The sequence below is a fragment of the Empidonax traillii genome, unplaced genomic scaffold (assembly GCF_003031625.1).
Source record: "Empidonax traillii isolate 1590-97213 ecotype Southwest subspecies unplaced genomic scaffold, ASM303162v1 scaffold115:size2055165, whole genome shotgun sequence".
In the NCBI taxonomy this organism is placed as follows: domain Eukaryota; kingdom Metazoa; phylum Chordata; class Aves; order Passeriformes; family Tyrannidae; genus Empidonax; species Empidonax traillii.
In genome coordinates, this window is record NW_020955308.1 from 114,219 (window position 1) to 140,273 (window position 26,055).

General features: G+C 40.6%; 1 protein-coding gene across 4 annotated transcripts in view; it reads left to right on the forward strand.

Moving 5' to 3' along the window:
- The window catches only part of KLF12 (Kruppel like factor 12), a 183,740-nt gene that overhangs the window by 92,257 nt on the left and 65,428 nt on the right, over positions 1 to 26,055 (forward strand). For all 4 annotated transcript variants that reach the window (XM_027882954.1, XM_027882956.1, XM_027882957.1 and 1 more), the window contains exons 4-5: positions 9,050 to 9,590; positions 24,691 to 24,826. In XM_027882954.1, the coding sequence (XP_027738755.1) occupies positions 9,050 to 9,590; positions 24,691 to 24,826 (677 nt within the window). The remainder of the gene's footprint in view (positions 1 to 9,049; positions 9,591 to 24,690; positions 24,827 to 26,055) is intronic.

Consider the following 26,055-nt stretch of genomic DNA (forward strand, 5'->3'; position numbering starts at 1 on the left):
GGGTTGTTTTAAAGCCATTGAAAGGCTTAGTTTCAGTCAGACCTATCTATCTCTACTTGATATATTTATTTTAGTAGAGAAATGTAAAAATTGAGATGCACTCTCAGTTGTGAGGTCAGAAGAACAAAATGAACTTAAATGTCTGGTTGAAGGATAGTAAACAGAAGGAGGTTCATTTGGGAAAAAATAATCCTTTTGGTGGAAATGAAAATGAACAAAGACAAGAAAAGAAAGAGAGAAACTCAGTTGCAGCATATGGTTAACATACTAGATGTGCTTGTCAGGCATGGCACCTCCATTGTCACCACTCCTAATGTTTGTACATCATAGGTGTAGAATTGTTGAAGCAAGACTTATGAATCTTGCACCTTTTTCACGTCAGCTCTATTTACCAAGTGCACAGAATCCTCATGCGGTATCTGGCACTGCTTGCCCAAGGAGGAATGACGTAGAAATGTAAGACCAGTTTGTGAGTGCTGAGCTCTAAGGACATGGCTGAGTTTTGCCTGGAACTGGGCAATACCTTACAGGTGTGAAAGGGTATCAGTAATAGTTTCATGCATTGGTCATTCGTATCAGTCCTTTTTGCTAAGACATTTATGAATATTTTGTGAATGATGTGCAGAGTAATAAAATATTTATCAGGACTTTGCATCAAAATTTTTAACTTGTGGATCTTCAGCAAATGGTTGGCTACAAATCATTGTTAATGCTTTCATTGTTTTTCAGTGTAAGTTGGCTTATGTGGAAACATTGAATGCTTCCATATTAGTCTGAGAAACATCACAGAATGTAATTTGATTATTTTCTCGTAAAAATGTAAATACTGCTGAGTACTTTCTTTCAAAAATTATTTTCACTAAGCCTTGCTAATTTGGTGGACCTCTCTATCAACAAACCTGCTTGATAGGTACTTGTGGAAAGTTCCAGATGTATTCCATGGCAGGCAGAGTAACTAGACTAGACTGACAAAAGAGAATTCACTTAAAAATCCCTATGTATGTCTAGGACAGTTTTTCTTACTATTTTCTAATGTAAACATCAAGGACTCAAATTTATTAACTTAAGTTTTTGGATAAATAGAATTGTAAGATTCTGATTTAATGTACCGCTAGAGAAAATAACCAGATGAAATCAAAGTGGGAAGAATTACCCTAAAAACATGGGGGGAAAACTTGGAAGGAGAGCTGCTAAGTGGATGTATGAATTCTTGTTGTCTAGGATTTTATAAACTAACCTTTTTTTAAATCCAAAAAGTAAATCTGAATTGGGGGCAATATAATATTTTTTCCTGGTATTTTACCTCCACTTTAGCAATTATTTAGGGATCTACCATTTGTTGAGAAATATTTTCACATCTAAAGTTTCTTGGTACAAGGAGTACAAGTATATTGTCTATATTCTTTACATGCTTAACCAAGCACCACACCTTTGTTAGACTTTTTTCTCTTGAAAAGTTGTATTGACAGATTCTTTCTTTGACAGAACATTTTAGTAACACTGCTCATATATATAAATAATACATCTAAACTGATCATCTAGTTTCCTGAATGTGTTTATGATGTAGGGAACAAGGGAGTAGGTTTTTTTTGCTTATCAAAAATACCACAACAGGCCCATGTAGAATCTGAGATACTTAGAATTTGACCTCATGTTGAAGAAATGTATCTTATTTACATTTAATGTACCAGATGGTACAGGGACTGATTAGGTTATTTGGTGTAGAAATCTGTAATCACTTGTTCTTCTGTGCCATTGTAGAAACCCTTTGGTAAACATACTGTTTTGGGAACAGGAGAATTAGATGCCAAGTAACCTTAATGCTTACTTTGTCTTGCAAATGTATTATTCAAAAATAAGTCTTTTCACACCAGATATATTTGCGTTTATTGTTAAACATATTTAAAAATTTATGCTGTTTGCATAGGGATCTCCTTTCATTTTGAAGCACATTTCCCCAGTCCTAGTTTGAACTGCTACTAATGGTTACAGCACATGGTACTTTTTTATTGGTGAAGTGGTTGTGGAATAATACCATAGTGTTACTGTTCAGGAAAAGTTAGAAGATAGTTTCTGCAGCCTTGGAGTTTTGAATTTTGCTTATCTATGAATGGTTGATTTGCTTTTGGTCTCCTCATCTCTTAGTTAATTCTCTTTTTATTTTGGGGTATCTTCTGGAGGTTCTACACATTTAGCAACACTCTGGTAATTAAGGCCACCTGTGCCTCATAGTATGTGCTGAGTTTCTTTTGTCTCTTCAGACTCATAAAGAGAATAGAAATTCTATTTTTAGGCCTTGAGGGTTGGAAACATCCACTTTGAAATCAAACTTCCAAGTGTTATGCAGAGATAATGATACATTAAGTGAATCATGAGTACTTTAAAGTGGGTATCTCTCAGTCTCTCCTGTTGAATTGATTCCAGTTTGTTTAAATGCATTTTCATTGAGCCTTTTTTCATTTTAATAATTCTTGGACTCTACCACCGGTCTATTTCGGTGCCAACTGCTGCTTCAGTGGGAGTTGTAACAGAGTCTGACTCAACCTTGCTTGGGAGTGCTATCTCTTGGGGATCTCTTTTCTTCCCTGGAACACAAATTTAACCTTGACCCTGAGGAACAGTTGGTTGAAAACTGACAGTAAGATACATTTTAATTTATGCTTCCAGAAAAGAAGCAGAAAAGATCCAGCTGTCTTGCATTTTGCCCTCTTCTTCAGTGTGACGTCCTGCATTTGTCCAGTACATCCAAGCTGAACAGTTCTGTCAGCCTGGGAAAGCCTGCAGCAGCAGCCGCCTTGAGCAAAAAAGCACAAACGCCCATTCCAGCGTTTGCATTTGGGAACAAATTTTAAAGTATTTTGCTCAGTTTTACTTTTCAGCTGTCTACACATTTGCCCTTCTGCCTTTATACAGCTGTCTGTTACCAGTGTAGTGGTGCGTCCTTCATTTACAGATCAGTAATGACAGCCACGTCTCAAGTTGAGCATAGTTGACTCTTGGATGTGGGGATAGCAGCGTGTGTCACGTAGAAGCTGTTCAGTTCATTTTTTGCAGGTTGTATTACTTCTTCCTTTTCTTAGAGTATTTTGTTGCTTTGGTTAAAGGGGTGATTTTCAGGCAGAACCAATTGTTGTGAATGTAATTTCTCATTATGGGAAGGTGTTTTGAAAAACATCTCTTCCTGTAATTTTAAAGAGAGTTCACTCCTAGGTGATCAAGATAAGCCAAAAAAAAGACTGACTAAAGCGCTGGGTACGTCAGCCATAAACTGCAAGGCTTTTTGAGGTGCCCAAGCTGCTACCTATCCTAGCTGGCTGCACCAGTCTTTTGTGCTCAGCAAGTGCCTAGTTGGAGTGGGACAGGACAAAACCTGCTACAGGCAGATATGCTTCATGGCATGCACCTACAGAACTGCAATTTCAGGGGCATGAACTTTCTACTGTTGTCTACGAGAGGGATAAGGAAAATATTCAGGTTTAATTTTAAAAAGCAAATTGTGTGCAAAAAATGGGCGCACCATATCCTGTACTCAATCCACCTGCACATCTCATGGCATTAGAGTTGTAAGCACATCTGTGTGCTACGCAGAAGCAAAATGACTTCTGCTAGAGCAAGTGTTTTTTGTAATTTAAAACATATTGGTTTGTTTTCCTGTGAAGTGTTAGACAGTCTGTAACCTGCAGAATATTTCTGGTTGTTTGAGTTTCACCCTTCAGGCATGATGATCAGAGCTGAAACCTGCTCTAGCTGGGCACAAGTTCTGCACTGCTTGCCCCCACAACTGCGTGCCTGCACTGCCGAGCTTTAGCATTTTGGTACTGCAGTGGCAATGATGTAGTTAAAATTGTGCGTAGCTTTTCAGATGGAGTGGGATTTTTCTCATCTCAGTCTCCTTTAACTGACAAAACAAAATCATCTCATCTGAAATTTCTACTACCAGAGCAGAATGAGGTGGGACAGCATGATGTCAAATAAGAACGGGGTTTTGAGTGATTTGACTGAAGAGTTAAACATTTAGCAATTTATTTTTTAACTTCCTGTCCTCAAAGCTAGCTTATTTTATAAATGCTAAATTTAGTCTGCTCGGTTTCCGTCATCAAGGACAGCTTTTTTGGTATGCTTTCTTACAAAATATTTGACCTTGGGAGATTGCTGCCAGAAAGGAAGACACTTTAATATCTGACAGCTGATTGTTGGAGGTTTGTAAACTCTGTTGTGTGGGAGCAATAAAAGTCCACAAAGGTAGAAGGATTCACTTTAGCTTAGCAGTCTGTGAAGCTGATGAACTTCAGGGTGTGAGGATGAGTTGCTGAAAACAAAATGTTCTTTGCTTTTTGTCTGGTTTAAACCGTAGCTGGATGGAAACTATGAGCTCTTCATGGCATGGTTATGAATGGGAGACAGTGCTGGTACACAGAGGAGATTGCCATGAGTAGAATAAGAGAATTGAAGGGGGCTATTGCAAAATTTCCTCACAAGTTAAGAGGAGGTAGAGTTCACGGGGCTGGAAAGAAGATGAGGAGGAGCTGTGCAGGAAAGGGTGTCCATCCAGCAGATGGGATGTTATCAGCCACAACTTCCCATGCTTAGCTCAGGGCATTATGGCTTGTTGCGAGGTTGACTGGTTGTTTTTCCATAATGACCTGGGAGTAAGGCAGTAAGGAATGCTTTTTTACTCAGCCAAAAAAAGCTTTGTGAATAGGGAAATCACGTGTTATGTTCTTGGCGGTGTTTATTAATGACAAGCTAATGAAACAGAGCACTGCAGAGAATACTGGTGTACAGCTTTAAAAGGGCAGGCACAAAAAGCGTGAGCCAAGAGCATTGATCAATAGAGGCTGCAGCTTTATTAAAAAGCCTTTTTTAGCAGGGAGCCATCCTAACCTGCCTTCCAGTTCTGTCTCAAACTGGATTTGAGTGGATAGTGAATAGCATAAGGATGCAACAGCAATGTTGCAGAGAGGGGCATTGCTGAGATTTGCTTCTGAGTCCTAGCTGGTGCCAGGGCTGAAGCTGTCCCTCTCCTTTGTACCAGCAGGCAGGAGCAGTGACATGAGGGAAGCCACGTGGAGCTCTACCCCTTCATGTTGCATTTCCATGGTCTGGGAACCAAGGCAACCAAGGCAGCCCACTCAGTTTCAGGGACCTCAGGCTGAACCCTTTCTAACCTACCAATTGCTCTGGAAGCTGCCAAACTGTCAACAACAGAGTTTAGGCTCCTAAAACCAAAATGAAGGTCACTAAACCAACACAGACACTTCTGGCAGCCAGGCACAAAAAACCTGCTTCAGACGCCCAAACTAGCAATTAGCTGAGCCCACACCACCACAAGAAGCTCAGTTCACTAGATGAGGATGGAAAAACAGGACTAGAGAGACAGGAGAAATAAACACACAACTATTTGTTTCTCGTCCAGTTGACTTTATGAGCTGACAGAAAGCCTGACGGTATACCTCTGAATATCCCAGCCATAGCTTTATTATCTTCTCAATTAGAAAGGATGTAGTTCCATTAAATAAAACTAACAACAACACTCATTGTCTAGGGAAATGAACAGTTAATTCTCAGTTAATAACATTAGTGGGAGATGCTAAGAAATAGTGTGCTGAGAATTCAGCCATCCCTTTCAGCTTCATTGCTACACTTAATCCTGTAGTTCTTAATTCTGGAATAGTCACCATTAGGAAAAGTTTACTTATACCATCCATTTTCAGAAAATAATGATAAATTTAACATTCAAAGTTTTGAATCACATACTGATTAAATAGAATTTTGGCAACTTAGATAACATTTGAGATCATGGACAAACATCTATACTGGTTGTAGGTCACTGTAAGAGACCGTGAGTTGTTGGGGTAGATTTTTGTTCACCACCAGCAGAAGAAAATGAAGCACTTGCTAATAATTTTTGTCTTAAATGTGAGATGTACAACTGCATTACCAAAGTTCACAGAGACTGCATGGCCCCTCCAGCAGCTCTGGTCAAGAAGAGAGTACCTACGGAAAAGTAGATGCAATGCAAGGAATGTACAGGCAAAAGTAAATGTAGAAGAGCTCTTAAAAGAGAATGTGATTTGTATGGTAGTCTGAAGTTACATGATACTTTTTTTTTTTTTTTTTAATTCTCAAAAGACTTAAGTGTAAATTCTGCGTAAAACAAAGGCCTGGTTTTAGCTCAGTCTAGAAAAATCTGTAAGCTAATAATGACCTGTGCTTTGTTGCAAAGACCATTAGTTCTATCCACAGAACAAATCCTTTTTGTGCCATCAGCTACATAAGGGTTTGGGGTTCTTCTTTACTCTTCCTGTGAGGGACCTAGTTCTGCTTGCTGCAAAGGCCAGAGGGACTTTTGGTGATAGACTGCTTTTGAGATCCATGTGGATTCTTTGTGTCCAGTCTCGGAAGTATCTTGGAAATCAGAAGACTACTACTAGCAGTGTGACATACATACACTGGGTACATCAAATCCCCGGTTCCCTCAGAGCAGTTTAGGATGCTCTGAAGAGCAAGGAGGGACCACAACAGCAGCTAATCCATCCTTCAGGTCACAGAATAACATTATGCTGCTGAGGCAGGTGGCATTGGGTCATCCTGGAATCTGCCTCTGGCACCCAGGGGAAACCTGGAAGTACAGCAACATGTAGGATTTCCTCCATGGTGGATTTATCTGCCCTGTGCATGGAGCTGGCAGTTCATACTGCTTCTGGATGACACTGGTGCAGCCATGTGCACAAGGGGATCCCTCATCTCCCTTGCACGCAAGTTATCCCCCTTCTCTTGAACATTTAAGAAGGAAGATGTTGCCTTTGGCCTTATGAAGATTTGGGTGTAGCCTGTGCCGGGTGTCCCTCTCTGCCTTGCCTTTCCTCTGTCACCAGTCTGTTTAGTTAAGCAGAACTAGTCTCCCCAGTTGCATGTATACGAGACTTGTCAAGACTTGACAAATGAACTACTCGTGCCATGTGTGTTTATGGTTTTGACTTCATGAGGACACAATGGGGATCTCATGGATAATAGTCCAAGCAAGGTGGTTTCAGAAGAAGTTAAGAGAAATCATTACTTGGCAATTACAGGCGGGTTTGCCTTTTTGAGGGGGAAGTTTTCGTAACTTATGCACTTTAAAAAGTAACCTAGTCTTCACTCTGTGTTCTTTCTTAGCAGAACTTCCCATTGTCTTTACAAAATGAGATTTTTTGCTTTTGTTATTTGTATTACAACAGAACAGCAGGATCCAGGATCCAGGTGAATCCTTTCTTTAGATAGTGGTCTCTTTATTTTGTATTGATTTGTGTGTAAATAGTGGAAGAGACTCACTGTTCCAGAGGTCTTTGTGCTTTCAAATAGGGGGAAATGTTAGATTCAAGAACCAGACTAAATCAGCTAGATCTGCTAGAACATATCTTTCAGCATGCCAGAGATAATATCCACTTAGGCTGTCATTATTGGAGTTTTTAATATTAATGTTTCTATTTTCATTTTGCAATAGAACTCCATTCTGTGTTGAAATTTGACTCTGACACAAAACAAGGAGTGTTTTCCATCAAAATATTTAACATGCTTGATTATAAAAATCACCAAATGAATTCATAGCTTGCTTGATTGTTATTTTATTTAGAGTAGATGTTAAAATATTTCTAGCTTAAATATTTCTGACAATATTTTTAGATGCTTAATAACTATTGTAATCTGAAGTTCAAGATAATACATTTAGAGGTGCTTAGGTACTGTAAAAAGATTGCTTGTTAGATCTGTATATGGAATAATTGCTTTGGGTCAAGTGAGATTTGAAGTAGCATGGCAAATGTTTTATATTGAGGTTGGTTTTCTGTACTGCTGCCATAACAGTGTGTGTGTGCCTGTTTGTAGAGAAGCTCTGCTGCAGTGCAGTGTTGTGGAGGTACTTAGCTGAGGAGCTGAGTGCTGTGCTTTGTCTTACTACCAGATTATCAAAGGGCATTTCCATCCTTGCTCTGCCTGTTGAAAATTATTTGAAAAAACATTTTTAAAGGCTAGTTAATAATGATGTACTGTCAAAATGAAAAGATATATCAAATGAGCTTCTCCAGGGAATCTTTGGCCTAGCATTATTCAAAAACTCTATTAACCTCTTAGATGATGGGAATAAGGAAAACTTTAAAGAAATGGCATCTGTCTAGAATAAATTTAGTCAACCCAGCTTTGAAAAACTTGGTCTAAAGCATAAAATTATTTTGTCAAGTCAGGAAAATTGTTCTTAATTGGTATGAAAAAATAAAAACAAGCAGCAAGGGGGAAAGTTATCTAATGGACTAGTTCAGAATAGCGAATTGCTGTAACCATTGCTGCTTGTATGTAACAGGGCAACCATACAAATGTCAGGCTCTAGACATACCTGTAAGGTCATTGCCAGTAACCATGCAAAACGCAGAAGTCAAAGATTGAACTGAAGGACTGTGAGTAGTGTAAGGCCTTCTGAAAAGTGGCATGGACAAACCTATAAAGATTGCTGTAAAGAGTAAACAGGGGTACTAAGGCTTGTTCTTTTAAAGTTGACATATGAAGAAAGAAGAAGCCAGGTTTGTCTGGCTAGAGGAAAGTAGACAAATAGGGGGAAATTACAGTCTTTGAGCATGAAGAAGGTTGTTTGAGAATTGGCAGTAACTACTTCTGCTTTATGTCTGTGTGTAGATGACACGAGAGTAACAGGCAGTAGTTTAAAGTTAGATGTTGGGGGGAAAAAAATTCTGTCAATATAAATAATTGTTAGCCGTGAAGATACAAAAAATGTGTCACTGATGATTTTGTGTAGTGCAAAGAAAGAGGGTGATTTTGTATAGTAAATCCTGACACCTTCTAAGAAATGGGAGTAGAACTGTTTTTTTTTAATATTCTGTTCAAACTGATCATGTCTGTGCTTTTTAGCATGATTTGTACTTTAAAATTATGAGCTGACACAAGAAAAGGAAAGAAGTCCTGTGGCTTTCATGACCAAATTGTGTGCTATGCATTAGCAATTGTGTGTCATCTCTAGCCACATATATAACTATGTCCCTTTGTACTTCCTCAACAGTCTCCAAACGTCCACAACTACCCAGATATGGATGCTGTACCCTTGTTACTAAACAACATGAAGGCTGACCCCACGGAGGATTCATTATCTACAGACCACTTCCAGACACAGACTGAACCAGTGGACTTATCAATAAACAAAGCCAGGTCGTCCCCTACAGCAGCTTCATCTTCACCAGTTTCCATGACAGCATCAGCCTCCTCCCCTTCTTCTACTTCTACTTCTTCTTCTAGTCGGCCAGCTTCATCACCTACCGTAATAACATCAGTGTCCTCAGCGGCATCTGTACCGTCAGTATTAACTCCAGGTCCTCTTGTGGCCTCTGCATCTGGTGTTGGAGGCCAGCAGTTTTTGCACATTATCCATCCAGTACCACCTTCAAGTCCCATGAACTTGCAGTCCAACAAAATGAGTCACGTGCACCGTATCCCTGTGGTGGTACAGTCGGTACCTGTTGTCTATACAGCTGTGAGATCACCTGGGAATATGAACAACACTATAGTAGTACCACTGTTGGAGGATGGGAGAAGCCATGTCAAAGGTAAGGTGCAGCCAGTTTTGTGCATCTGTGGCATCTCTGAGACTGCTCTTATATGAGAAAAATATAACAGTATTATAAAGCTGTTTGTTTCCATACTGTGTTGTTTTCTGAGAAGACGCATAACTTACACTGTAGGGAGGAACCTTTACAAGTGTTAACCAAGATGCTCTTTAGAATAAATAAATATTTAAATCAAGACTGAAGTCAGCAGTGGTGGTAGATGCACAGACAACTTGTGGCAGGTTTTGTCCTGAGTGAAATAAATCCTCCCCAGAAACTGAAGAAGTAGGGCAGTGGAAAAGTGTCAATATGTAAAACATCACAGATGAATGTGGAAAACTCAACAGGTGTTTCAGGTTTAGCAAGGGGAGGAATGTCAGAGAGATTGTTCCCCAGCAAGAAGAAAGCAATCATTGGTCTGTAGGAATGTGTGAAAGAAAGGGTTTTATTAAGCTCAAGGAGTGGCAGTGCAATGCTTTGAATCAGGTTTCTTCTTCCAGATTAAACAACAGAAAGGGAAGGAAGCCACACAGAGGGTGTATGTTGGGAATGAGTTTTGCAGACACAGGACTTGAGACACATGTGGAGGTGTGAAGGGAGGAAGAAGGCACATGCCAGAAGGATGGATACACTCTTGAGGTGTCAAAAGAACACAGGAAGGGGAGTTGGAAAGCAAGTAAAAGTGAGAACGTAATAGTTACTGAGGGAGCAAAAACTTGTTAGAGATGGTGAGATGATGGGTGGAGAAAGAAAAGAGAGAACAGATGTGCCCAGATACCTTGAAAAGCACAGCTTTATAAAGGCGGCATTAGTGACAGAGATGGGAATATGAAAAAAGGAATGAGAGACACTAATTTCAAGGCTCACTGCATGAGTGAATAAAATACGGTAATTCTCCCCCGAAATGAGGTATTGCTTGAGGCGGAAAGGGAGGGTATTGACATATAACCTTACTTTAAGGCTTATGAGACTGCAGGACATGTAGTAATGTATCTTATAACATCTCTTCCATACCTAATTTCATAATGAACTGGTCTCTACAAGGTTTTTCCTCACCTTCCATGTCAGTTTATCAAAAACTGGCAGCTGTGTATTATTGCACAGGACTACAGTGATGGGTCATTCTGATGTTTAGTGGCATCTTGTTGTCTATTAGCCTCTGATTCTTGTACTGCTCCCTCAGTACCCAGGTGTGGACTGAACCCTCCCAATGGGCTTGGACATAGGAAATGGAGTCATTGTTGATCTGAATTTAATTTTAAGCCTCAAAATGATGGGTTTTTTATTACACTTCATACTCCGATGATTAGCGCTTTGTGCCGCCATGTCAAGAAATTATGAATAAAAGGAGCACATTGTCTAAGGAAAAAAAAAAGGCAGAAAGGAAAATTTTTGTCTGTATTTTGATTTTGGAACCTCAAGCTGCACCTGACCTTAGGCTCATCCAGAAATTTTTCTGTTTATTTTCTTTTCAGAGGTGCTAGTTGGCTCCGGTAGTAGTCTCCTTTATAGGAAACACTTCCTCATCTCATAAAACTGGAACTTCGCTACCCCAGTTTCATCAACAAAATTCCAGAACTTGGTGTGCTGTAGGGATTTCAGCCCGTGAACTCCATGCCATCTGAGCTGCCCTGACAATATGGCCTTTGTGCTATTATTGGCAGGGGTCATTAACCAACCTTGCAACACCTGTTAATGAACACTTAAAAGAAAAAAGGGAGTAACAGTTCTTGAATTTATTAATTTTTTTTTGCACCAGTTGTACCCATTTTGGTGTAAACAGTCGAAGAGTCATGGGAGGCAGTCCACTCTAGGTATGAGTTTTCCTGGAGTGTGTTTCTAATTCTTTAATGAAAAACAATACAAGTAATAATATGCAATGATATCTCACAAATTAACCAATTAAATAAATTTCATATGTGTGCAGACGAAATTTCCTTCAACGGTCAGCTCTTGTGCTGAAAACAAGAAATAAATTTACAGATCCTAATAGGACACTGCTGTCAAATTTAATTAGTTGATGGACAAATGCAGGTTTGGAGTCAACTAGAGTAACAGCTTCCAACTTTTACATGAACGTTGATAATTTTCAGAAACAAAAAAATGCACACACTGAAGCAGTTGATTCACAGACAGCATTGGCAGCATAGTCTCTGTGTTGTTGCAGCTTTGGTGCTAATTCAGAGACTCTTTTGACAATCCAGGAGTGTCAGTTCGGAAGCATTTCAAGTTAGATTTATGTTAGTCTCTGTCTAATTACTTTTTACGCAGTTGAGACTTAGGCACTTTCCCGAACAGAAATTTTTTAATGCTAAAATTAGTGAAAATTGCATCAGATTCAAGTTAAGACCTCTCCTTTTTTCCTAGGTTTCAGGTACTGAGGGGGAAAAATGGAAGAAATGGGATACAGAGAAAATTTTTTTCCTTGTTTTTCCCAATTTTGTTTTTATCATGATGAATTTTCCTCTTCTTTCCTCATTTGACTAGAACCATTTAAGTTTTAATTTTATTGTAAAACCTTCTCAGGCTGCCACTATCCCTCTAATCCTGCCTCCAGGTGTTTTGCTCAGGTGGCTTTCTGCTTCCCCTGATACTTCCCAGTCCTCCTTTCTCTCTCACTCTCTCAGACGGAACTGTCTTCCTGGTGTCTGCTTTTTTCGGCAGTTCAAGCAAATACTTAATTTCTTCATGTTCTGTTTGAATTCTCTCTTCCCTCCAGCACAAGAAATTGCTACCTTGTCTTCTCTTTCTCCTTCTTTTTCTATTTTTCTACTTTTTTCCAATCCTCCCCATCTTGCTGACTGCTCTTTGAGTACAACTTTTAGCAGCTCTGCTTCATCTTCCCCTCCTTTTTTGTTAATATTTCTAACCTATATTGTCATCTCCTCCTCAGCTGCTGTGCATGCTTTTCCATGGTGTCATTCATCCTGGCATTCTTTGTCTCACCGTCCTTCAGGAGAGTCCTTTTGTGCCTCCCAGTTTGCTGCTCATTTCTGCTGTCTGTCCTGCCTCCTCTCTCCCATTTTCTTTACTTGCAAGGTTTTGCGTGGTTTTGAAGATAAATAGCGCTTGTATACACAAACTGTATGTGTATCCAGCACATCCCATGCCACATGCTACACCTCAAGGCAGGCAACAGGAGACTATGGTCTCCAACAGGGCTATGATGCTGCAACAGCATCCTTATGCCAGAGTGATGCTTTTTGTGGGATAAAAACCTAGTCTAAATCAAAACCAAGATGGAAGCATTTTTAGGAAGTTATTAACACCCAATTAGAAGGTAATTAGTGGACGAAATATTCGGCATCAGTAGTACAACACCAGCCATTTACAAAATCTTACTTAAGTCCTGTAAGTTCCTAACACCATTTAATCCCCCAGCACTCACATATATGCACACACACGCACACACACACTCCTCTGCTGACTCTCTACTTTCCCTCCCCGATGCAGGAGGTCCACAGAGCGAGGGATCTCTCTGTTGCTCCACCAGCACCAGCCCAGCTGTGAAAGTTGTACCCTACAGCCTACAGCTCTAGTTATTTCATGTGCACAAGGCGTATTGATGTGTTAGGGCTGTCAGGCACAGAGGGGAAGGGAGCGTGGCACAAATCCTTGTAGTCATGGTGAGTCCAGGCGGTACCTTCTGCCAGCCCTACAACATGGCAAAGAGACAAAGTTCACTTCCTTCCATCGTCCCTGCTCTTGTCAAGCACAGCCTTAAAAAGTGCTTTGAGATTTTTTTTATTGTGTAGATTAGGTGGTGGTGACAGGACATTATTGTATGTTAACATATTCTATAAAAGAGCATTGAAGTCCCATGAAAAACTCTTTCCTTGCCTTTTTTTCTCCCTATCCAGCAGTAGTGAGGATTGATAAAAGGTAATTGGAGGCAAAGCAGGTAGCAGCACCTATAGATAAAATTGCCTGACCATTTCCCTTAAACCTGTATATTCAGTTGCGTGAAGTCTGTCTATATGTTAACCATTTAGACTGCATTTTCCATACCGCATATCTGCTGTAAGCTACTTTTATTTTTACTTCCTTTTGGAGGAAAATTACGAGAAAAAAAAATATGCCACTCTTCCAGAGACAGAGCATAGAGAAAAAAAAATGTAGCATTTTCTGTGTTGAAAATCTATTCTACCTTTTTTTTTTTTTTTTTTATGAAAAACTGTCAAACCTCAATGTTTCTGTGCCATGAACCTCAGACTTCATTTGGACCATTGTCCTTTGCTTTCAGAAGATGTCCATGAATACTACTAGCAAGTCATGTCCCTCTAGCAGCAGATTTTGCCAGATATAATATCCTTAAAAACTGTTTTCTGTTGTTCAGAAGAGTTACTCCATTCATTGAAGGGCCATTTAAAAGCTCCTTCCTGGTGGTGGTGCACCAAGGTCAGGAGCTGTGCAGCTTTGATATTTCTGGGGATTTGGGTTCAAGTTTATGGATTCTCATTGTTACGGGTTTTTAAATTTTCAGAAGACACAAGCACTTGCAAAATCCAGTGGTCAGAACATTATAGATTTAAATCTGCCAGCTGAACATCATCTGCTTCCCGTGTATATAAACAGCTGTAATGACAGGGGCTTGGACTGTTTTTATGTTATATCTGTATATAGACCTGACAGAAATACACAGTTGTGACTTTTAGCAGTTTTCACTTACCATATTCCTCACTGTGAATGTATTAATAAGTAGCAAATGCAGTACCTTTTGCTACTGATTTTTCTGTGACTTAAAACGGGTAGTGCCACAAGATTACATTATCCACTGCCCATGATGTTTTTTTTAAAACAAGACCTGTTATTTCTGCCTACTGTAAAGTTTATTCCACTGAAGTAAACACAATTTGTAGGGCAAAGTTAGAAATTAACAGAACTGTTCCATGTGTTTAAAGGTCAGATTACATGTTTGTATAAATTATGCTATGGAAGAGACTTCAAATTAAAACCAATAGTGCTACTTTTTTATTTCATGTGAAGTGATTATCCTTTCTGTGTTTTAGTAGATGGTTATTTGGAACTTGAGTGTTGAGGCCGAGAGTTTCTACTTTACCTGCAATTTTTTTGTTGTTATGCACAAAAATCCTTTGCAGCTGTGCATATTCCATCCTGTCCACCTCCACCCTGCTGTCCCCTAGAATGAGCATCTCTCTCCCCCTTGCTTTCTTGGTTCAGCTGGAAAAAACATTATTGGTTTTTGAAAAGGAGAAGCAGGTTGGCAGTGGCTAGCCCGGAGGAGAGGCAGGCAGAGAAGAGGCTTGTATTCAGGGTGGGGCCTGTGTTCCTGAAGATGGTACATACATTTAAGAACTAGAGTAAATAATAATTCTTGCCAGAATGCAGACTTAAACACAGGCTATAAGATACACTGTGGTATTTGAAACTGAGAAGGAGGTTGAATTAAGACAAAATTAGGTTACTATGGAGAGTTCCATAACCAGACTTCTACTTAAAACTCCGGAAAAGTCCTATTTCTGGTGACTTACCAGTGGCAAGCTTAGGTTTCTCCACTATAGAAGCACATGCTCTTTTAAGATTAGTCAACAGTGGATTGTGTGTTTTTATGTATTTTATGGATTATATGTTTTTTTAACTTGGAGCAGATTTGGTGAAGAGAATGAGGTAGTTGTGTATTCCAACTTTATTTGCAAAAGCCAGCATAAACAGAATGAGGAAATCCATTTTGATATATCCTTAGTCTCTGCACCTTTTGGAAGCTGTTAATTCCTTGTCTGCCATGCCAAGAATGCCTCTGGTCCTTAATCTCTGTGTTCTCACCAGGGCTGAGCTTTGACCTGGTTGCTTTTATCCCAGATTTGGATCCAGCAGAAGCACATGCCTAGAACTTCCCATTTATTTTATCTCTGCCTTGGGTTTTATTGTGCCTTGGACCAACCTGCTGGAAATTTTCTGTTGTGTAAAATATCTCTGGATATTTGTTACAATGTGTAAGTTGTGGTCTGCTACCATTGTGTAGTGGCCTTGCAGTATTTTATTTATTATTAAATATATTCAGTCCTTGTTGTTTTCTTTGTTTACTTTTGGTGATAGAATATTTGTGTACTGGATGCTCAGTGAGATATAAATCTCAGTAGTCCTAGTAGTTGCTCTTTTTTTGTGTAGATGAGGTTTTGTGGCATTGAAATAGCTTAGAAAGAAAAAAGTCCTTTGTTTAAAAAATGGGTTTGTGTGTTTATATATACAACCCAATGACAGAGATGCTTAAATATGTGCATATTTTGCATCCACGAAAGCACTCTCACCTCTGTATTTCTCCATACAGCTATTCTTTTACAAGTTTATGAAAAATTATTTGACTGTTGAAATGATTTTAAATATTGCCTTTGATTGGATCATAGCAATTAATATTCCCTGGTAGATTAGTTACACTTTGCATTCAGTGCCAATTTCCATTCTCTGTGAACCATAGCTATGGTAGGTGCAGTTAACTGCTCTAGCCATATAGTCCCATAAAATCTCAATAAAATCTGAAAGCTGTGGAGTATGGGTAATCTTGCTATAAATTGTAATAAAAATTACCCCTGTAGACTCTATATTCTGACCATTACGTTCATGGATACTGCTGCTTTGTACATAAAGTTTTATGAAATAAATCGACCAATTCTACTGCCCCTACTAGGCACTAAGCTGTTTTGATTGAAAATCTGCTAGGTGCGCTCAGAGAGTTCTTGCAACGCATAAATCATTTATAATGAACTTTAAATAGGAATAAAAATGCTGTATATGTACATCATGTAGTATGGACCAGCTTAAAAGGAGGAAGTCATCAATGCTGTCATTCACATGTATTTGTTAGGTCCACAAAGACAGGATTCTGTTTTCTAAAACACACTTGTAAAACCTATTTTACAAGAAGGATAGAGATGAGTTGGTCCCTCTGTTTGGTCTTTGATCCACCCAGGTGCATTTTTTTATCAGAGGCATTTGAGACAGTTTCAGTTTAGGAAAGCGAAAGAAGTCACTGTTGGGCAGCACTTTCCTTCTTTCAGTATTTCAGGTACCGAGCTATGCTGTGTGCCAAACTTAGATTCCAGAGTTGTGGTTTGGACACAGCAGTATTCATAATTGTTGGCAGATGATTATTTTTAATGTGATTACTTTGACCCCTAGTGAAAGACTTCTCCACATTTGCCTCCTAGGGCCCTGAGGCCAAAGATCATTTTCTTTTGCTTCAGTGTTGGGGACTAAGACACCTCTTTGACATTAAGTGAACAGTGGCAAGTGGGAAGAAAGTGGGAGCAAGCAAGCCTGCACAGTGCTGTTGGCAGCACTATGCAGCTGTCTGATCTCAGACACCTACTGATATCCTCCCAGACACTTTTGCTCCTTTCCCAGGAAACCAAGGCATTGCAGAATCGCATGGCAAAGGCTGCTCTCATCTTCTTCCCACCAAGGAGCAGGTCCGCAATGGCTCAAAGGGCCACGGAGCCTCTTTCGTTTGCCAGGACTGGTGGTCCAGCACCCGGCAAGAGGAGTGAAGGGGGGTTCACACTGCTGAATTTCCCATGCAGTCCATGGAGACGAGTAGGCTCAGCACCCTGAAGGCACCCATCTGCCTCTGATCGACTGTATGGGAGGGTTGGGATGGTTCTATGTGCAGTTCAGGTACCCGAAGCCAGTGGCACTTCCCTCCCCTCCTAGTGTCTCCTAGGTCCTGAGGTCTGGGGCTCTGAGAGGAGATGGGGGCCGATGAAAACATACTGTTAGGTGTTGTTGGGTCATGGAGTTTTGTGAGTGGCAGATGATGATGATGATGATTATTATTACTTTCAAACTAAGATGCTTTCTTCTTTTGCAGATTAATAACATATTGTGCTACAACATGAGTGTCCTACAGTTTTCTTAGCCATATTTTCCACTACCAATCTTTCTAGGAGTTTGGCAGCAAATATTAGTTTGCTACTTCAATCCCTCTTGCTCTGCAGACACAGGGACACACAGGTGTAACAGCAGTACTAATGAAATTCTTGTAAATGTTAATTTTGGCTTGTAGGGTAAAACTGATTTTCCATTCCTAAAGGAAGTAAGTACAAAGCAGCATTGCTTACAGATAATCTTTAACCTGTTGTATGCCAGCATGCACTGGTAGCTACTGGAGAGGAGTTTCTAAGCAGCAGGAATCATGTCCATTTCTGACTTATTTGAGGCACCTCATATTTCTGCTTCATTTAAACTTGCATCACAATTAAAACCTGAGGCTGTGTTTCTGAGAACAAACACATCACCCAGGCTTGGATCAGAACTGGCAAGACCATCCAGGCTGACCCCTCACCTAACAAAGGTTTTGGGGGTTAGTCTGCCCACTGCAGAGCCATGTAACCCTGCTTCTGACTGGCAAGTCTTAGTGGGTGGATGCCAGGACCACACAGAAATCCCATCATGAAGAATCATTTTGATCAGCAAGTTGAAAGGCATCCTTCAGAGAAAGCAGAATGGGGAGCTTATGTGTGAAACAAAAGCAAGTGAACTCTGAATTTGTAAATCCTTTCAAAAAGCAGAAATATATTCTTAATTAAGAGAGCAGCGAAGCATGATTCAGTTTTTACTGTGATGTGGTATATCAGCAGACCTATGTGTATGTATGTTTAAAAAGTTATTAGTGGAGAAGTTAATTCAATGCAGAAAACTGAAGTTTTAAGCTAGAGTGAGACAGAGGCTTCAGTATTTCAGTATGCTGAAATCTTCTTTTACAGCAGCAAGTATCATCTCATATTGAGTCATTTCAACATCAATTAATTACTGTGTGGCTTAGCTATAGAGAGAGACAAAACTCCTAATGGTTACTTCGTTTTCTCCTGGCTCTTAAATATTTCATTTATCTTTAGCCCAAGTGGCTCATATTTGCCTCTTAATTTAAAGACAGTATGTAAACATGAAGTTACTTCTAGGGGGTCTTCATAAGCATACTGATGGGTTGAGTTTTCATCCCTTTCACTCGCAGGAAATTTAACTAAGGTAAATCAGGTTGCAGTAACTGAAAACTGTCAGTGGTGACAACAGTGTGATGGTGTATGGTCCTTTTCGTGACACCTGCAGGCATCCAACTGCAGGATTTCTAACAGCACTGGGCTTTGTCTCATCCAATCAGACAAGGGTGTGTATCCCAAATTAATCACTGGAAAGAAGCAGAGAGGTTAGGACATACTTGAGTGAAGCGCAGATATGACAGACAGGGGGACAACATTTACCTAACAGCTTAGTACAAGCAGCACACATGTGAGAAGTGGGAGGAGACATGCTGGGCTCTGGTCAGCCTGGAGTGATTTAAATCCACAGTCCCCTCCTTCCCAAGAGTTTCCAGAATGTGGGCAGGAGCACTAGAGAGTGAAAAAGTTAAAAAAATACCATGATGGTGTGGCCTTGTGCTTGGGTTACTCCCCTGGGAAGGTGGAGGCTGCATCCTGTTCCAAGGGATTCATCTACCCTTAGCGATGAACAGTGTGGATCGTTCCCAGAGATTTTGCTTCCATGACATGGCTAATCCTGTACCATGTCAAAACCAATGCAGCCGTGTGCCAGAAAGCTCAGATTCGTTCAGTGCTCATTAGAAAGCTGCTGTGCAAGTTTAAATCTCTTCCAGCACTGTAGAACAGGCAGTTTTGCCCTCAGTATCAGGATCAGGTATTGTCTGGCCCCTACAGCCATAAAAAGAATTAAAACCTAAAACTATTTAGTTCGATAGAAATAAAAGCAAGCTTATACCTGATCTGTATCAGACGTTTCCCTACTGGCAGCTGAGAGCTGGCAGATACAGTATTAATGATGGTAGACCAAGTTTTGTAGTATTTACAGACTGATGTGTGGCTTGCGTGAGATCCATTTGCACATCTTACTTAAAAACAGGTGCAGAAAGTGAATTTGCCTGCATTGCCCAAATGGAATCTCCTGTTTGTTACAGTTTGGCAAAGGGGTTATTGGGAAGTGATTGCATCATGAGCAATTCTCTGTACTTTCTGTAGCAAAAAAGGACCACTGTTTCTTGAGGCTTACAGCAATGTGGTACTTGCAGCCTTCAGCACTTGCAGACTTTCTTAAATAACTCCCCTGGCTCACCAGTCTGTTCAGCGTGGAGAGCTAACAGCTTGCTTCTGTAGCTCCTGTGCACTCATTCAATGGCACCTTTGTCCTATGAAAGCAGCAGTCTCTGACTCGTTTCCTTTTGCTTGCCTCACCTTAACTTCATTCACACTTCACAAAATCACCAGATAGCTCTGTTGGACAAATCTTGCCTTTCAAGAGGAGTAGCAAGGGCAAGAAAAACAGTTCTGGTATAGGGCTTAGGCTTTATTAATTAAATGTGTCTGCCTGTGTTAGGGAGAACTCGATTCGGTGATCCAGATGAGTTCCTTCTGGACACATGGCCCTAAGTTCAAGGAAAAGCTTGTTTGTTAGGGCAAGGTACAGCACAAAGGGAGGTTAAAATGCACTGGCATGTTTTGTGGGCTTTCCTCCACCTTGCTTGCCAATTGCATTCCATCACTCACCTGTCCTGCACCTTTTTTATCTCATGTGCTGAATTATCTCTTGCCTACATCTCTTCATTCTTTCCTGTTTGATGTTCATTAGGCCGGTAATTACTTTTAATTCAGTGTTTATGAACTGAGGCTGGTATTTATAAACCTTGGTGCCAGCAGTTCAACAGTTGTTCTTGGATGTCCAAGAGAAAGTCAAAGCTGTCGACATAAGTAGGAGTCATGAACTCTTAATGTATAAAAATCCTGTGCTGCAGTTTGCATGCTGCATAGAGTGGTGAGGAGGAGATATCTGTTGGGCTTTTGGCCAGTTGGTTATTCTCATGTCTCATTTTGGGTAGGAGAATAGCTTTAAAGGCTGTTTCCCCCCTGGCAGCTGCAGCCGTGCTGATGAGAAAACAGGGCAGTGTACACCAGCTGGCAGCGGCGAAGTTCGGCTTCCCGGTTAGTCACCTAAGCTCCTCAGTGCCTCAGCCACCCAAGTCTGAAAGCTGAAAAGAAGTGACAAATGGGGAGGGAGACTAAAAAGGATGTATATGTGGGCTGACATAAAAAAAAAAAAAAAAGAGAATAATCCCTAGATCATTATCTTACTTAATTATAAGCTTTAGTTAGGTTCACTGCAAAAATATAATAGAAAATGTCCTTGAGCTGCCTGCCTTTGAATTTGGCCACTAGTACGTTTCCAGTCCTCACCTTTTGTCCTCACCACGCTCACGTGTTGCAGCACCTTTTGGTGTGTTCAAACATTGGGGTTTGCTTGGGCAAACTGTGCCCATTGTGCCATATTATCCCTAGGTGCAAAAGTACACCCCCACTGGCAACTTTGTGGCCGTGTTAGGAGTATGCAGAGTAGGACTTAATGAGCAGAAACAAAAAGACGGTAATTGAGAGTTTTCATGCTAGCACTTTTCTCTGGTAATCTAAAACCAATACCAATGTCACAGAAGTCTCAATAATATTTTAAGAGCTGCAATAATAATGAAACATGTCTTATAAGGAACAAAAGTATGTAGGATTTTTTATATGCATTTGTGCCATCTGTTTTTATGTAGATGTATTCATGGTTATGTGATCAAAATTGGTGTATAATAACTGTATTACAGACTAAATTTAGTTTCTGAACTAGCTACTTAAAACTTCCACTGTAGTGCAAGTCAAATTAAACCACAGTTAACATACTTAGTTTTTTGTTAAAATTTTTAGTTTTGTTGACAAACAATTAGCTTTCACAAATGTGTCACCTGTAGCACATTTAAATATTGGGCAGATACAAACATAACTTATTGTAATGACGGTCACTTTAAGGAAAAAAAGCTTTACTCAGAGGGTAGTGAGGCACTGGAACAGGTTGCCTGGAGAAGTTGTGGATGCCCCATCTCTGGAAGTGTTCATGGCCAGGTTGGGGGGGAGCCCTGAGCAACTTGGCCTAATGGAAGGTGTCTCCTACAACAATGGAGTTGGAATTAGATGATCTTGAAGGTCCCTTCAAACCCAAGGTCCCTTCAACTCCTCTTACGATTCTGTGAAAAAATTGAAGAATTAATGAAACACATAATAATAACCTCATGCTTTTAAGAAGGAACATTAGGGAACAAGGCAGTAGTAACACTTCTTTCCAGTTTTCTGAGACTAAATCAGCTGACTAGATGGTTGAGTTGCTCTTAAATCAAATGCTAGATTATCTTTAGTGCTCAGGTACACATTGAATATCATCATGTGTAAGTCATGATTTTAAAAAGTGCAGTCAGAATGGGGCCTTTTCTGTCTAACACAAGTAAATGTTTTGAGCAATTTCTAAGTTGCTGTGTGTTTGTCTCGTAGGTCACTATTCATTGTCAGTAGTCTTTGCTTTGATAAGCAAAAGATGTTTACCATACATGAAAGAAATAATAAGCAGTCCAAATGTAACCAGCATTATTGAAACACCTAAACTGTGCTAGGAGAAAGGCAATAGAAGTAGTACTGTGCAACTGTAAATGCACTGTGATTCTAGAAGGGGTTGTTCATCAGCTTACTGAACGTAGTTTCGTTGTATTTTCTTTGTGAAGTTCTTTAACATAAAAAAACCCAACCAAACAGACAAACAGCTGAAGGGTAGTTTGTAATCACTCATTATTCTTTTACTCAGAGGTGGTTCACAGTTAAAACATGAGTTAAAATTTAAGACAAACTTTCCCTTAATTCATCTCTTATTTGTAGGGCACTTTCTTTCCAAGAGCCCAGCTATCCATCAGTGCTACTCTATGGCTGCACAGCTCCTGAAGTATCTACAGCCCTCCCGTTTTTCATTGTAACTCAGTCCCTTTTCTAGAGTCAGGGAACACTGTAACATAAGAAAGGTGGCAAAAATGGGAAATTTAACTGTGACTTTTGGGGCTGCTCCCTACATGAACTGGACCCACTGAACTGTTCATGATCTCTAAAGGAAGCCTGTGGTACCTGTTGTCCAGGTCTGTGGCTAGCCAAAATTGAGTAGGAATTAATATCTTTCCCAAAAACCATGTTGCAGGACCCAGAAAGTGTCATGTCTCTGGCACTGCAGTACAAGAGAGCACAAGCAGCAGTTAGCTCTTTAAATAAATAACTGTGAATTCTTTTATTTCATCTGACCAAACAAAATAAACACATTTTTACACAAATCTCCGCCTGTCTTTCCCCTTCCTACGCCTCCCTTGCAGGGTCAGGCATCTCTCCAGTTTTGCTCTGTACTCCAGCTGCCTTCAGTGTCTCTCAGCACTTACTAATCCTGTGTGGTATTTCATGAGTAAGAAGGAATGTCTCTTTCTCTACATCCCCTCTGAAGTTTGTCTCTGGGTTTGTCCCCTGGCACAAGCAACAGCCCCAGTTCCTCTCAGCACTATCCCAAGTCACACTTGTGCCCTGTATTTTCCCTCCCATGCCTTTCTGCTCTCCTCCTGTTTCCTGTGTCTTTGGCAGAAAACCTGATTCTGGTGGGTTGATTTTGGCCTTCTGCCAGGCACACACCCAGTTGCTCTCAAACTCCCCCTCATCATAACAGTGGGGAAGATAATGGGGAAGAGTTCAAAGGTCAAGATAAAGACAGGGAGATCACTTACCAGTTACCATTACAGGCAAAGAGTACTCAATGAGGAAAAAAAAATTATTGCTAATTAAGAGTAGATCAGATTGGTGGAAACCATCACCCCCAACCCCCTTTTCCAGGACTCAACTTTACTTCTTGATTCCCAGCTCTTCTCTCTCCCCTGTTCCAGGGGGACAGGGAACGGGGACTGGGAACTGTGGCTAGTCCTTAATGGTACCTCTCTGCTGCTCTTCCTCCTCACACTGTTCCCTTACTCCAGCGTGGGTTCCCTATAAATAGCGGTTCCTATCAGGACAGCTTGGTCCACAGTGGTCTTTTCTAGGGGCTGCAGGGGAACCTCTGCCCCACTATGAAGAACCTCCTCCTCTCAATCTCTTTTCATGTTGGTGTCTGCAGAGCTGTTTCCCAGAACCACAGAATTGTTAGTGTTTGAAGGGACCTCTGGAGATCATCTAGTCCAACCCCCTTGACAGGGCAGGTTGCACAGGAACATTTCCAGGTGGGTTTTGAATGTCTCCAGAGAAGGAGACTCTACAACTTCCCTGGGCAACCTGTTCCTGTGCTCTGCCATGCTCAGCCTAAAGTATTCCTCACACTTTTTTCTCCTCTCTCCTCTCTTGTCCAGTTTTTTTGCCTTTCCTTAATCCTGTTTTCCCTGAGACACCCTTACCATGGCTACAGGGCTAAGCCATGTCCTTCATTGGGTTGTTGGAGTGGCTCAAGCTGGCTGTGTCCAGCACAAGGCAGCCCCAGCCACTCTGCACAGAGGCCCCTGCAGCTGCCATTGCCAGCACTTGGGCACTTACTCCATTGCCATACAGTATGGATACTGTAAGTTAAGGATGTATTAAAAAAAAAAAAATCTTTCAATTCCTGATATTCGGATATTTGTAAGATCTGAGACTATGGCACTTCTCAAAAAAATTTGACTAGGCCCCCTGACACTAGTTACCTGAACGTTGGTTGCCTGTGTGAAGTTACGTATGTAATGTAAAGTGAAGCATCCTTCAAAGGCTGACATCAGTGTTGAATTGTATGAGAAATCAGAACAGCTGGAGTTTTAGATACCTAAATTTTAGGTGAATGGAGTGACGTGTGTTCCATTCTGGAACCAATTCTATCTCATGATGAACACCCGAAATCAGAGATTGCTCCTGAAATTTTGGTGTAAAATGTGTTGTTGAGTCTTCTGTGTTGCACAAAGATGATGTATCCCTTTCCCTTCACTTTCTGAAGACAGGCAGAGTAAGTAACTTGAGTTTTTGTTGGATGTTGCATGTGCACTTGTATTTCGGTACTGCCAAGTACACTGGCATAGCCTCTGTGAATTCACACACCTGTATGCGCTGCAAGTGCTTGCACCCAGCTGTGGCACCGCTAGATGACTTTGCCCACCTGTCACCTGATTTGGGAAGCTCAGCACAAGCAATACTACCTGGCCAGAGCAGGCGGATGTGTTGTGCGCCCTGATGTTGTTCTGGGACAAGATTAATTTCAGCACGCTCATAATAATCCATTATATGTCTCTTTCCAGCACAAATGGACCCCCGAGGCCTATCTCCCAGACAAATTAAAAGTGACAGTGATGATGACGACCTGCCAAATGTGACCTTAGATAGCGTTAATGAAACTGGATCTACAGCGCTCTCCATAGCCAGAGCAGTACAAGAGTAAGTATCACATTCCCAGAGCAAGATGAGTGTTGCTGAGGTGTTCCCAGGCTGATGGAGGCACCGGTGCCACAGGGCTGTCCTCTTGGCTGCGGGCTGCATACCTGTCAGCAACTCTTCTGTCTAGCTTTGTTCCTTTTAGGAAGAGATGACTGTATCTCTCATCTCTCATTCTCTTTTCCTTTCTTTCTCTCTGCCCTCGTTAATAGGTTGAGTTTTAAAATTGAAATTGTTTCTTCCTCTTTATTTACTTGCATAGCTTACGGTGGTTTTATATCCTCTCCAGAGGGAGATCAGGTTAGATTTCCACTCAAAACCCGTTTTTTCTTGACTAAAAGCAGCATCGAGAAGTTGATTCTGTTGCTATCAGGCAGGAACTGGCTACATTTCTCCCGAAGGACAGTGTCATTGGAAGGAAATTAGTGAGTAGTTTTGAACGGTTTTTCCATTGCCATTATTTTTCTGTGTACTTTACTAACTGGACGAACAAATAAGTTCTCAATTTAGTGTCTGTATTGCTTGTTTGAAAAAAGAAGAAACAGTTTATCATGAATATTAGCAATTCTGTAGATATATGAGCTTGTTCAGTCACTGTAGCAGCTGGAAGGGAACCAACTGTGAGGTAAATAAGTATTAATATCCCCATTTTATAGGTGAGGAAAATGAGGTTATGCGTAAAGGTCACCCTGTAGGCCTGAAGCAGAGCTGGAAATAGAACTAGAGCCTCCAGGCACTGAAGCCTGTGCTAGGCATTACTTTATCTGAGAGGTTCAAAATATGGGTATTTTGGATATTCTTAAATAATAATGTATATAACAAAGGCCATTAGACATTGTTATTTTATAAATTATTATGGACACATTTTAATTGTCTTAACATGGTATCTAAAAACTTTTTTCTTTGTTTTCCTGGACATCCAGCAGCCAAAAACGCTGATCTTCCTAAGCCATGTTTGAGGAGGGACTACCTTTTTTTTTGTTTGCATTTTCACCAGACATGTACTAATTGATCTTCCAACCAGGCACCATAACTGTGAACCTCAAACCTATATTATCCTTAAGCAGGGAGAGATGTTTTTATGGGCAAGGAAAGGCAAGGTGTTGGTTCCCGTTGCGATTAGCAGGCTCCCGTTCTGATTGTGATAAAAGAAGGGAAGGTTTCTTTGCCAGTAACACTATTGCTTGAGAGACGGGTCCCTTACGTACTTTGAATTTGCTAGTTGCAGCACT